The 13,977-nt window shown below is 39.3% G+C and overlaps 1 protein-coding gene across 20 annotated transcripts in view; it reads left to right on the top strand.

The window, feature by feature from the left end:
• The window catches only part of Mlip (muscular LMNA interacting protein), a 304,318-nt gene that overhangs the window by 201,613 nt on the left and 88,728 nt on the right, over positions 1–13,977 (top strand). For all 20 annotated transcript variants that reach the window (XM_008836436.1, XM_029565153.1, XM_029565150.1 and 17 more), the window contains one exon: positions 11,807–11,935. In XM_008836436.1, the coding sequence (XP_008834658.1) occupies positions 11,807–11,935 (129 nt within the window). The remainder of the gene's footprint in view (positions 1–11,806; positions 11,936–13,977) is intronic.

Raw genomic sequence — 13,977 nt, 5'->3', positions numbered from 1 at the left:
AAGTGCCCCTCAACTGACAAAAATGTGGTATATTTACACAATGGAGTTCTATTTGGCAGTAAAAAAAGATGAAATCATGAAATTTGCAGGTAAATGGATGGATCTAGAAACTGTTATACTAAGTGAAGTAACACAGACTCAGAAAAATAAACAAAGTATGTTCTCCCTCATATGTGTGCCTTAGCATGAAATCCTTTTAGACTCTAGGGTCGTTTTAATAAGATGATGCTATTCAGCAGTCCAATCTGCATGAAATAACTACCATCATCATCATGACTTCAGCTGAGCCTGATCACGAAACATCGTCACAATTGGGTTTGTTGATGATTGTTCCCTTTCATTAAATGAGGGCCAAGCAGTGTCACTGGAACCTCACCAGAATATCCAGCTACTCTTCCCAGCCAACTGTATATAATTTGACCCTAATCACATATGACCTCCTGGATTTGGAGAGGGCTAAAGTATACAATCTGCAGAAGGCTAGGAAGAGAAGGCACGACCCATGCTGGGTAAAGGCTTTCCAGTGTGCATACCCTCAGGTCATACATACTCCTCAGCAACCACTCAGTTATCTTGGTAAGTAAGCTTAATAAATTCATTGGTACCCCAGTAAAACTTTAATCAAACATTGTCTTGACACTAGAACCTTAAAAGGGAATAAGCATTGCTTAGCATCCCCAGGAAAAGAAGTTTCACAACCGATGGAAAATTTATTGATTAATGCTATATGTCTCATAATTATTTTAAAAAAAGAAAATGAGAATGTAAAAGGATATGGGAATGGAGATATTTTCCAAAACAGAAAAAATGAGAAAGCCTAAGCAAGTGATGAAAGTCTGTTTAGGCTTTTCATATATAAAGGATGAAGCAAAAATATTATACACATAATCTTAAAATTTCTATGGTCATAGTTTACTCAACTAGTTTAGGGAACAAAATATAAATCTAGTCAATGTTTATCTCAGAATATTTGGTTCTCTACCTAAGCCTTATCTACAAAGCACATGATAATTAAAAGTATCAGACTGGTGGAGCTAACCTTATTGGATGTTTAACAGCCATACTTTAAAGCCTATACTAATGTAGTCAAAGGGACTTAAAGGAAAGTTTTTGCCCCTTGCCTTCCAAGGTCAACCAAGATCCAGGGGACTATGGAACATCTCTCAAAATGTCCTATAACTGTGGTGAGTTACCTGTCCTCTTGTTCAGGGAGGACATGGAGACCCCATGAGATGGATTTGAACCAGTGTCCAGTCTACAAAGAGGAGGGTCAACTCAGAGGAAACATCTCATTCATGCTTCCAAGTGAAGCCAGACATGGTCAACAGGACCTTTGACTTATCTTCACATAGATGGAAATGGTAAAAGAAAGGAGCCAGGAGCTCCTCCCAAGCCCATGTGACCTCTGAGGAACCTCAAATGACCTTAAGTGTGAAAAATAAATAGATTTATCTGGGCCAACCCCCCCAAGGAAAGTATAGCCAAAGAGTAAAGTCGTCAGTAAACTTCTTTAAGAGTTCAAGGGATTCCACTTCCCAGACATTAGGCTTAAGTCTATACAAATAGTTATTTAGACAATTGTTTCTCATTGATGATTTTGTTCCTAACTAGAAAGTGCTGTCCAGATGTAAGAATTCAAATCTTCGTCTCCAATACTGTAGTGCCCACATGTAGCTAAGAGAGGCAACCAGCAGTTGTTCTAAAATGATGGATAAATTGTTTTCTCCCCCCTATCTAGAAGCCTTTGAGAGGGACGAGAGTCCAGCCTTGGAAGACAAAATAAAATGAGGAGGAACCCAATAGAGGGATGCTTTTGGAAGCTTTTGTCAAGAAATTCCAATGGACTCTGATACGAACATTTGAAAATTGCCGTTCTGACTTTTTTCCAGTTCCCTGTCTACAACTTGTAACAGTTATGCAATTTTGGGGTTTTTTGGATAGACCCATTGAAGGGGTCCTCCAATTGCCTCACCCTGTGTCCCTGTTCAGCATGGAAGAGGCCAGAGTGGTCTATGTCCCTACTCCCTATTGGCAATTTGGGTAACCTCTTCAGAGGATGGTGTGATAAGACTAGGAGGTAGGAATTGGCTAAGCAGTGAGGGTGAAAAGACCCCAAAGAAAAGTAGCCAGTTTTTTGGCTAAAACTCAAAATGTCAAAGGCCAAAGGCCAAAAATGTCAAAAGTATTTGGGAGCTCTTATCTAACCCTTAAAAGATTTTAGGGTTACCTCTTCAGAATGGGGAATATTACAGTACCTAAAAGCCCCATAAAAATAAACAAATGAAAGAAGAAAAAAAAGAAAAGAAAATGAAAAAAGTGATGGGGAGACATGGGAGGCGTTGGAGGGGAGGGAGTGGGCATGGATTTGGTCAAAACACCTTATATGCATGTATGAAATTCCCAATAAAGTTTTTGTAAAAGCTGAAAAAAAAAAGACTATTAACTAAGTATGTCCTGGGCTAAAAATAAATCTTCTGCCCTTTTACTTTTGAGTACCGAACCAGGGTACAGACATAAAATCATTAATTTATATCCAGACTTATTGATGAAGTCTCTAATGAATGGATTTTTATTTTTTATATGGTAAAATTAATCTTCAGGAATATTGCTGTTTTAAAATAACACAACCAATTTACTCCAGCAACTTATGTTAGTTCAGGAATGCTAATTGGGTATGTATAGAACTAGAGATCAATGACAGATGGGCAACATTTCAGTAAGAGCCACCTTCCTGATATTTGCCCTATGACCAGGAAATGTCTTAACCTAGCATTTGACTATTGTAATATACTTTTCCAATAAAACTTATGCTATTATGAAAAAAAGACAAGTATAGGCCCATATCCCTAATGAACATGGATGCCGTACTTCTCAACAAATACTTGAGAATCACATGCAACCTCTGTAGTTAAGATGAGTGCCTCTCTGACTTCTCACCAAAAAAACTTCCTTATGCAGCAGATGGTGATTAACACAGTAACTCACAATTAACCAATGTGCAGAGAACAAGAGGACAGAGTGCTTATCCACGAGTGGGACACCCATTTCAAATGTCTGCTTTCTAGGACTCTGGGATCATTGAGGAAGAGGAGGTGAAAAGATTGTAAGAGTCAGAGGGGGTGGATGTCCACAAGGAGACAGAGCCTTCAGGCAGCTGGTCAGTGACTCATGTGGACTTTCAGCAATCGTTACAGCATGCACAAATTCTATGCAAAAATCCCAGCATGGAGAAGTGGGTAAGACATCCCAACCCAGCATAAGCACTTTTATCTATTTATGACTACTGAAAGGAGGAAAAGATAGTGTCTTAATCTTACAGGGATGGAACTCTTGGTGGTTCCAGTGTATGGACAGACTCTGAGGGACTTTGGGGGACACTATAGGCCATATTATATATATATGAGTTCATTAAATTGGATGGGGACAGTGGGGAGAGGTGCAGATGATGAAGGGCACCTAAATACCATCAATCTATAGTGTATAAAAATTGCAAAAATTTAATTAAGAATATTTTCTATGGATTTGGGGTATATCTCAGTAGTGAAACATTTGTCTACCATGTATGAGACCCAAATTCAATTCCCAGTGCTTCAAAAATCAAGCAGGCAATTAGTGTGTGTGTGTGTGTGTGTGTGTGTGTGTGTGTGTCTGTGCCTGTGTGTGTGAATAAGATTATATCAACATGAAGGTATATTATGAAGTTGTGTAGCATCGTAAGTTGTTTTCAATATAGTCCTGTAGAGAAGGGGAGTATTGGGATTGCACTCCGAATGTCTGAATTATGGAGAGATAATATGAAAAGCCATTTTTACAGGCAAAGAAATGGTGGCAGACAGAGTTTAAATAGATTATCTAAGATTATTAGTGTTTACCCTTATTCTGTGCGGTTTTCAAAAGGTAATCAATGTTACTGGTTTTACATAACTTGGGGGCATAAGAAAAATCTATTGAGGAAGTTGGAAAATGGCCTCTGTGGAAGTTTCATTTTCATTAGGCACCTCTGGTGTTTGGCTCAGCCTGGCGTTTTGCATTGTTTGCTAAATGTTGTGATTTGATGAAGATGGGCAGACTGGGTAGGGGCAGCCAGGATGCTAGGGCAGACTGGATAGGGGCAGCCAGGACTCTGGGGAAGGCTAGGTAGGGTCAACCAGGATGCTAGGGCAGACTGGGTAAAGGCATCCAGAATACTGGCGTGGACTGAGTAAAGGCAGCCAGGAAATTGGAGCAGACTGGATAGTGCTTCCTCTAGCACATTAAAAAGAGCAAGAGGAAACAGAGGACAGAGGCTCTCAATTTTAAGCTTTAATGAAGGTTTCCTAATTCCAGAACTGGGTCATCTCAGTATTAGGGAAAGCTTGTGAGTTCTCCCTCTGCATGAAGAAACAGTTTAGGATGGACATCATGGGGAGGGTCTGGTTTTCTTTGGTACTAGGGAAGGCTGGGTTGGTGGACACTGGCTTCTTTGCTTTTAGAATTTCGAGCCATTACAGTGTTCAGTGTTGTTAAGGACCGGATGCTGGATCTGGAAAGCAGACCACAGTAGGTTAGGAGAATAGGCCACATAGTTCCATAGAGGTAAAAGCAAATGCAGCTTACTGGGGCATTATAAAGAGGAATGCTTAAACTTTCCGTTGCTTTGTTTCTGGCCCTGAGTGCCCAATGCTGTGTCCTGCTTTCCTGATCCATGACTCATCCTTCTGAGGGTCCTTAAGGTCCTTGTTATTTAAAAAAGCTTTTGTGTAGAACTAATGTCATCTTATGCTTGAAGGCAATTTCTCCTTGGCACAGCACAATCATTTAGCTTGTTTCTCCTTAGCTTTGAGTCACGCTATTGTCGTCTCTTTAACTATTTCAATCTAGTCCATCTGTATTTTGTATATTCCACAAACAATTCTTGTGGATGTATGTGGTTTATAATTATTGAAGGTCTATGCTTATTTTATAGAACTATTATGATTATTATAAAATGTTTTATAAAAGCACATTAAATAGCCAGACATGTGACACACACCTTTATTCCCAGCCCCAGGGAGGCAGAGGCAGGCTGATTTCTGTGAGATGAAGTTCGGTCTTTTCTACATAACAAGTTCTAGGTCAGCTGGGGCTACATGGGGACTCTGTCTCAAAAAACTGAACAGCAGCACATTAGATAGGTGCTTTTCTAAGAAGTCTAGATAATTTACAGTTAATATTCTATATTTATAAATGAATGTATTTTCCCTTCAAATTGATTCATCTTTTCATTAAAAAATTCTTATATATCCTTTCTATTAGGGTCTCATTGTCATCTTGTAAATTAGTGTGAAGAAATATGGCAGAAACTATTTTTACTTTTAGTTTCGGTATCTTAAAATTTTAAGTATATTTTAAACAATTATGCATATACGTCTCTGTCTGACTGTGGGTTTATATACATGAGTACAGTGTCTGTAGAGGCCACAAGAGGACTTGGATCCCCTGGAACTGGAGTTACTTGACATGGGAATTGGGTCTTGAACTCGGGACCTCTGTAAGAGCAGTGTGTGCTTTTAACTGCTGGACCATTTCTTCGGTCCCCTATTTTTACTTTTCTTATTTTAAAAAAGTTTTATTTTGTATTTATGTGTATGAGTGCTTTGCACATATGTATATATGTAAGTGCACCCACTTTGTGAAATGCCCGCACTAAAGAAGTGGGCCTTGAATCCTCTGGAACTGGGGTTCAAGGAACAGAGTCAGTTGTGATTCAGGCTCTAACACACTCCTCATTTTGAATTCTCCAAAAATGATTCTCTTCATTTTAAATTCTCCAAAAATGTTTTCAATGTATGTGCCTCTGTGTGTGTGTGTGGTGTGTACATGTTCGTGTACATGTGTGCATGTTGAGGCCAGTGGATAGCTTCAGGTGTCATCCTCAGGAATACCACCCAGTTCCTTTGAGACAGGCTTTCTCATTGGCCTGGACTCACCACTTTGGCTAGACTGGTTAGACAGCAAGCCCCAGGGGTCCTCCTGTCTCCTCCTCCCTTGCCCTGGACTGGCAATGTTTTTGGTTTCTGGAGCCTGAACTTGGGTCCTTGAGATCTCTGGCTTCACAAAACTTGTGTTTTGGAGGAAAGAGCAAGACAAGAAATACACTGACAGCTGGCAGTTAGGGTCAGACGCTATAAGAAGGCAGAGGGGTGGTGGGAATTGAGATTTTCTATGGATGGTTAGGAAAGACCTCTCTGATAAGGTGATGAGCAGACACTTGAGAAATTAGAAGGGAGTGCTGTGGAAGAAAGAAAAAATCTTCATATTGGAAAGAGCAAGCGGCAGCTCCTGGAGGAGGGGTCAGAGTGGGCAGGAGGGGTCAAAGTGGGCAGGAGGGGTCAGAGTGGGCAGGAGGGGTCAGAGTGTGCAGGAAGGGTCAGAGTGGGCAGGAGGGGTCAGAGTGGGCAGGAGGGGTCAGAGTGGGCAGGAGGGGTCAGAGTGGGCAGGAGGGATCAGAGTGAGCAGGAGGGGTCAGAGTGGGCAGGAGGGGTCGTAGTGGGCAGGAGGGATCAGAGTGGGCAGGGTGGGTCGTAGTGGGGGAGCTGGAGTAATGTGCAAGTGAAAGAGCAGCAGGAGGTTAACATGGCAAGGAAGAGGCTGCTTGAAGACAAGAAAGATCAAGCATTGTAAGAATTGAGTGAGAGGGAGTAGTGTTAGGAACCTTTGAAAGATTACTTGGCTTGATTCCTATAGGGAGGAGTTGACATTACTAGAAGCTCAGTGACACCATGTGGCATGCTGTAATTCTCAGATTGACTCGACTCAATTGTGAATCCTGTAAAACAAGAGCTGTATTGTTTCCCTCTTTCTCTGTAGTTCCGACAGTTTTGACACAGTGTCAGTGTCATTTGGCAAAACAGGCCTAGACAGCATCAGATGGAGATGTGCTTCAGAGTCAGAAAAATACTTTCTTTTGGAAGCGCTTTAGAAATGTCTTATACCCAGAGTAAGCCATTTCCCCGTAAGCTCACCACAGCCAGCGAACACTTCCATTTAGCACTGCTTTTTTATTTCTGTGCCAGTGTGCTATTAGAGAAGGTTCTTTAATTTTTCCAATTATTCTGGGAACCAAACCACAGAATCGCTTTTCCTTACATAACTGGAATGATAGCTGTGTCTATCAAAAGCCTGGCTCTTCTATGGATTCCACAGTGAAAGGAGGCCCTCTTTGGATTTTTGGACAATGACAACGTTAGACTAAATTTACTTTTATGAACTCCTCTAATTTGATTAATCTAATTTCTTTTGCATTTGTTTGGACACAGGCTTAGCCAATTAGATTTGTAAAAATTGAAGAAATTCTTCAAGAGAACCTCTACTTGATAATCATGAATAATGGAGTCTATGAGCAAAAAGAAAATGTAGGTGGGAAACTTGCAAGGAGATTCCACTAGAAGCAAAAGGCCCATAAAACCCAAAATCTCTGTGATGGTAGTTCTCCTGGTGAGATGCACATTTGGAATAAGCTCTACTCTAGTGCCTTGTAATTTTTATTTTGCATGCAAATTATCTAGGGGTTCTTTAATATGTAGATTCTAATTTGTACATCAGGAGTAGTGCTGAGATCTGGCCCAAATGACTGCTGGGCTTGCAGGCCCTATTCTGAATGGTAAGGCACTAGGAGACTTCTCACTTGGATGGAACCATTTATTTTTCTGTTGCTGTGATAAAACACCATGACCAAAAGCAACTTATGGAAGAGTTTATTTGCCTTTACAGTTCCAGAGGGATAAGAGTCCATCGTATTGAGGGGCCTGGTAGTAGGTGGCAGGCATGAAGGCAGGAGCAAGAAGCTGAGAGATCTTCCACCTCAAATGTGAAGCAGAGAGAGCAAACTGGAAGTGGGACAAGGCCATGACCCTCAAAGCCTGCCCTCAGTGATGTACTTCGTCCAGCAAGGCTACATGACCTAAAGATTCCATGGCCACCCTAGACAGCACCAGCAACTGGGGACTAAGCATTCAAATATTTGAGCTTTGGGGGGACATTTCTTATTCAAAATACCACAATGCTGTAATTTCATCTCCAGAAAATGTAAATAATATGCTTATTTAAAACAAGGAACAACATATTAGAAGAACAGAAAGGAAGTTCATGTAGAAGAGCCTCCTGTGAGGCAGAGTAGTACCTGCTGCTCCATGTGCATTGTTTTAAAGGCTTCCTGAAATGGGCTTTGAGACTGTGTTTGGATGGATAAAGGGCCTATGCAATGATACATGGTATGACTCCTGAAGGGACAGGAAGATTAATAATAAACTCCTCATTATTAGAGGGCCTAGCTATGTACTAGAATAATAGCACTTCAGTGGAAGGTTTAATATGTCAAATGCCATTTCTAAGATAGTCTATCCACTGCATTTCAAAAATGAAAATCTTTGTCATTACATTCTCCTCCTATTGATATCATATTGATCATTGGGAGTGAACTGTTAATTGTATTGACAAAGATATCAGTGTGAAATTTGGTCTCTGGGAGTGGGATAGGGTGTGTGTGTGTGTGTGTGTGTGTGTGTGTGTGTGTGTATGTGTGTGTGTGTGTAGGACAGTGGAGGTATATATCTGTGTATATTTATCAGAACCTGGGAACACTGTGTTCTACAATGTCCCAGTAATAATTAGAAGATCCAGTAGAAAAGAAGGAAGAGGACAAGAATGCAGCAATATTGGTCCAAATGAAGGTTGGTGGAAGAATACAACAGAATAAGTCAATTTAAAAGTAATAAAAAATATAAAAAAATATACTGACTTTCCAATTGATTAAAAGGTGGTATAGAGAAGTGGGTGTCCACAAGTAATTTTAAGTGTCTCTCTCTCTCTCTCTTTCTCTCTCTCTCTCTCATTCATAATTAAAATCACAAGCTTGATAATCAGACCACACCTAGACTTAAACCTGGACTTTATATAGCAACTGCTTGGCTTTTTCATCTACTGCCTTCAAAGCTGCTTTAAAGTGTTTGTGAGGAATTGATGAGAAATCTACAAAAGCGTTAGGTGTGTAGATAAGATGTGGAAGCTTCTGGAAGACAGAGGAGTTCTTAGCTCTAAGAGGTCATCAACAGGTTGAAACTGGTTCTGAAATGTATGGTATAGGAGGGAGAGCTACAGACCACCCTCAGTGTGGTTTGCTGTGTATAAGGGTTAAATTTTGAAACTGAGTGATAGTGAGAAAGACCTGTGTTTGTAAGTTGTGAAGATTCTAGGAAGAGAACTAGGAACAGTTTCAAAGACAATGTCTTTTTTTTTTTTTTGCCTTAAGTTGGCTTCAGTGGTTATGAAATACTGACTTTTACACCAAGTTGGGGTGCAGAAGCAAAAATAAGACTAAGAAAAGGGGCAATATATCCAATTTATGAAATTTAAGAAAGCACAGTTAATAATGAAGAATTACGAAGATTCAGAAACTTCAGGTAGTCAAAGACTGAGGCACATGTTTTATTTTTTATTTGATTTAAAATTTTTTTATTTTATGTGTATGAAAGTTTTACCTGCCTGTATGTAAGAGCACCTGTGCATATAAATGCCCACAGAGACCAGAAGAGGGCATCAGATCCCCTGGGAACTGGAGTTACACATGGTTGTTAGCTGCCATGTGGGTGCTGGGAATAGGACTTGGATCCTCTACAAGAACAGCCAGTGCTCCTAACTGCCGAGTCACCTTCAGAGGCCTTGAGATGCAGATTTTAATTAAAAACAAACACAAAACAAAATAAAAACAAGTGGAAAACCCTCACAGCATAGAGGAAATAGGGCAGCAGCCATTGTCCAGTAGCCAGAAGGACATCAAATCCTGGAAACACTTAAAACGGAAGAAGCATAAAGATTGGCAGAGAAGCAAATTCTAGGCTTCAGGACCTGAGTCCAGTAATGAATGTATTCTATTTAATATCTCATATTCCAGACAATTTCTTTTGTTTTTTTAAAAAATTGAATTTACGTTTTATTTTATTTCATTTAAGTTTGTGTGTGTGTGTGTGTGTGTGTGTGTGTGTGTGTGTACACATGCAGGTGCGTGTGCACCCTGAGGAAGACGAAGAAGTGACAGGAGTCCCTTGTCTCCTACCATACGGGTCCCTGGGATCAAACTCAGGTCCCCAGACGTGGCAGCAGGCACCTTTACCCACTGAGCCATCTCCCTGGCTCCCAACAGTCTCTTTTCTGATCTCAGCATGGAGGGTGCTGATCATGAGTCAGAGTCTGAATTCTCACTAAAACTCCAGGCTCCTGTAACTCAAAACATCTGCAGACAAATACAGAGATCAGGGAGCGCCGCTTCTCTTCACAGATTCTGAATCCACCATATCCGCTGCTACTCGGTGGGTTTCTCCTCCATGCATGACATCGGGTTTAAATCCTTGAAGTTCCACATTAGTTTTAGTACCTGGAAGGGTGCTTTAATTGGTTTCCGAAGTAGATTTCATAAAAGGGTAGGAAAGAACGAAGACGCTGATGTAGAAGCAGAAGGAAGTCAGCAGCAGGGTCTGAAGTCTGGGCAGGCTGTGAAATGAGACTGCCTGGGTGGTGTTCTGCTGTCCACTCTGTGAACGAATACTGCTCCTGTACCTGTCCAATAACTGAATGCTATTTGCTCATGTTTCCCCCTTGAGAGAAATCAGTTTCTTAAGTAGGAGATTTCTCAGCATGGAGAAGGAAGCTGCTCCTCTCAGTCTGTATTTTCCCAGTTAGCTATACATGGCGAACAACAGGGGAAATATCAGTTGAAAAAAGTACTGCAGAGAGACATTTATTCAAGACTTAAAATGTATCAGGTGCTTTATAGAGCAGAGAGATAGATGAAGTCCCTTAAGGCTTAATGTGTGAACACCAGAACTGACTGAGGAGAGCTAATTTACAGCTTTCTGGTAAGAAATGGGGTTTAGAAGGATGATGTCACAAAACAAACAGAGATTGTCGTAACATTTTTTTACTGAGTTTTCATTGGGGATAGTTTTAAAACATATCAATTATTTTGTGACATTTGACAGTGTAACAAGATTTTGCACTTTGTGAAACATCATTTGGAAATTGCCCCAAGTGAACACGCCCCCCCCCCCGCAATTGACCTTGGTTGCGATTTTATGAATCTTGAGTGACTGATGTATTAGCCATACTCCTGTGAAGCAAGCTGCATCAGATGGAATCTAGTGTACAGGAAGAGGAAAACCTTAGGAAATCGCATGACAGGAAACCAAGCTGGGTCCCATGAATGTTTGCTGCTAGATTCTAGGACTTTCCTTTCTGGCTGCTGCATCTTTATTTTAACAGATCTGCCTCTGAGGTTAAATGAAGGTCCCCTCACAGCTCCATATTGACATAAATTACCTGCAGAGCAACTCCAGTCTCTGTGGTCCATCTTGGGGAGGGACAGTCTATTTGCCTTCCACCCCAGTTCTGTCATACATAATATGAACACAAAGAGTGTGGATAGTCTCTTGCAATATGATGTGTGTTTATATAGAGCAGACCCCACAAAACATTTGTTAAATGAAGAGAGAGGGACATGTTTGATGACAGGAGTGAAACGGTATTTTACAATTTAGATCACAATTGTGGATTTTTGTGATTTGATTGCTGCCATAAGCAAATAACTGATTATAATTTGTTAATGATTATATTAGTTTCTAGCATTAGCTACATTGAGTTAATTTCTGGGTTGTTTCTATATATAATTTAAAATCATTAAAAATTTAAAGAGCTAGATATTTGTGAGATCTCTTGGGTGACATAACAGTACTCATATTTGTTCATTTTAATGGTGTTTATTTCTCTTTTTTTAAAATATTTGTCCTTGGTGAAGACCAAGCCTGGAGTAATTCGCCCAGTACCTATAAAATCCAAACTGCTACTGACAAAAGAGGAAGACGTTTATGAACCCAACCCTTTCAGCAAATACCTTGAAGACGACAGCAGCCTGTTTTCTGAGCAGGTGAGTTTTCATGGAATGGAACATTTGGTGTTGTGATGAGCCTCACATAAAACAGCAGTAGCAGAAGAGCAGGAACACACGGCTTCACAGGCAGCATCCTTGGACATGAGATGGCCATTTTTGTATAATACATAGAAATTCTTTACCATTAAAAAATATTTTGAAGCATCTCCAAGGATTTTTGAAAAACTTTCTACCCAGTGTTGGTTCTGTTTGTGAATCTGTGCCATTCAGCTCTGAGGACCCCATGAGCTCGTTTGTGAGTGGGCCATATGGTGCTGCGTTATTATTTTAACTCCTGCCTCTAATCTAAAAGTCATAGTTGGCGCTGAAAAGATGGCTCAATGGTTAAGAGCACTTGCTGCTCTTGTAGAGGACCCAGGTTTGATTCCCAGCATCACGTAGTTGCTTACAGCTGTCTGCTACTCCAGTTTCAGGGGCTCCAATACCCTCTTCTAGCATCCTCAGGCACTGCATGCTCATGGGGTGCATACATACATGCAGGCAAAGCATACATATAAAATAAAAATTAAAAAAATCATTTAAAAAGTGATAGCTAGTTGTTAAACATTGGAGGACATTTTAGGGACCTTTTAGTCTAATTGGTTATATGTATATACAAAAATTTGAATTTGAAAACTGGGTTTTTATCCAAATTATACTGAATAATTAGGAAAATACATGTATATTTTTACGAAGTGTGAAAACCCTTAAATCTTTTAAACATAAAACCTAGTTGAGAAAAGTAGGGTTATGGGTGAGCATTTATAACTTAATTTAAACCAAAATTAGCATTAATTAAAAAATTTATTTAATTTTTAAACTTTATGTGTATGCATGTATTGCCTGCATATAGGTAAGTGCACCTGTGTTGTGCAATGCCCTTGGAGGACAGAAGAGGCTGTCGGATCCCCTAGGACTGGAGTTACGGACAGTTGTTAGCTGCCATGTGGGTGCTGGGATTCAAAGCCAGCTCTTCTGCAAGAACAACCAGTGTTCTTAACTCCTGAGCCATCTCTGTAGCCCCCAAATTAGCATTATTTTATCATTTAGGAATATACTAAGTGAAATATTGGATATTGGAATCCATTAATAGCGAAGTATAAAAGAGTTTAAGGAACAAAAAATGAGAGAAATGTTCAGTTATAGGGGTCTTGATTGTCACTTAGTTGAAGATGAGTCCCATGCAACTTCTCTGAAATCCACATGGGTGAGTCCTTAGATGATGCTGGTACATGAGTCTCTTAAAGTTCATTTCCTTGAATTTTGTAGTATGGGAGCAGGTTTGAAGTACCTGGGTCAGTGTTTACGCTCCAGATGAAAGGAATGTTTGTTTGATGGTCTTTTTTCAGTTGGTGAAATCTTCTGAATTCTTTATCCTTTAAGGAATGTTTTTCAATTAATTTTGAATTTTTAGTAGTCATATTTAAAAGTCCTTGTTTTTCTAAGCAAATTAACATTTAAGAAAACTTTTTTGTTGTAACTAATACTAAAGCATTAATTTTGCCTCAGGGTATTGAATTTTGACGTTAAAAATTTAGTAATCTTTAAATAATGACCAACTTAATTATAATTCTACTTCCTTTAAGTTTTAATTTTCTATTTTTCTACAGTATGCTAATTAATTTTTTTGACATTATCCATTTCCATTTGGAACAATATTTTACCTCACAAATTCAAAAGTATTTTTCTTTAAATTTTCTTTGCAAAACAAAGAACAAAAAGTCATATTTATATTTATAACCTTTTGATTTCTATTTTCTTTACATTGATTATCTCTCTTTTTCTCTCTCTCTCTTTCTCTCTCTCTATAATTTTAGAAAACTATTGAATAAGATAATTTTAAATGAAAATCAGGGAGGCTATGTCCAAAACAGAAAACATACATATGGCTTCATAATATCTAACAGTAATAAAGACAAGTATTACATATTAATAGTCTTATTTTGTTTTATTTTTAACCAATTTGAACAAGTAACTACAACCTTATTTTTCTAGATAAAAATACCCAAAGATTTGGCTTAATTTTTCTTATCAAAATT

This window comes from Nannospalax galili, unplaced genomic scaffold, assembly GCF_000622305.1.
Source record: "Nannospalax galili isolate Female #2095 unplaced genomic scaffold, S.galili_v1.0 scaffold930, whole genome shotgun sequence".
In the NCBI taxonomy this organism is placed as follows: domain Eukaryota; kingdom Metazoa; phylum Chordata; class Mammalia; order Rodentia; family Spalacidae; genus Nannospalax; species Nannospalax galili.
The sequence above is the reverse complement of the archived record's forward strand: the minus strand, read 5'-3'. Positions and strand labels throughout refer to the sequence as shown.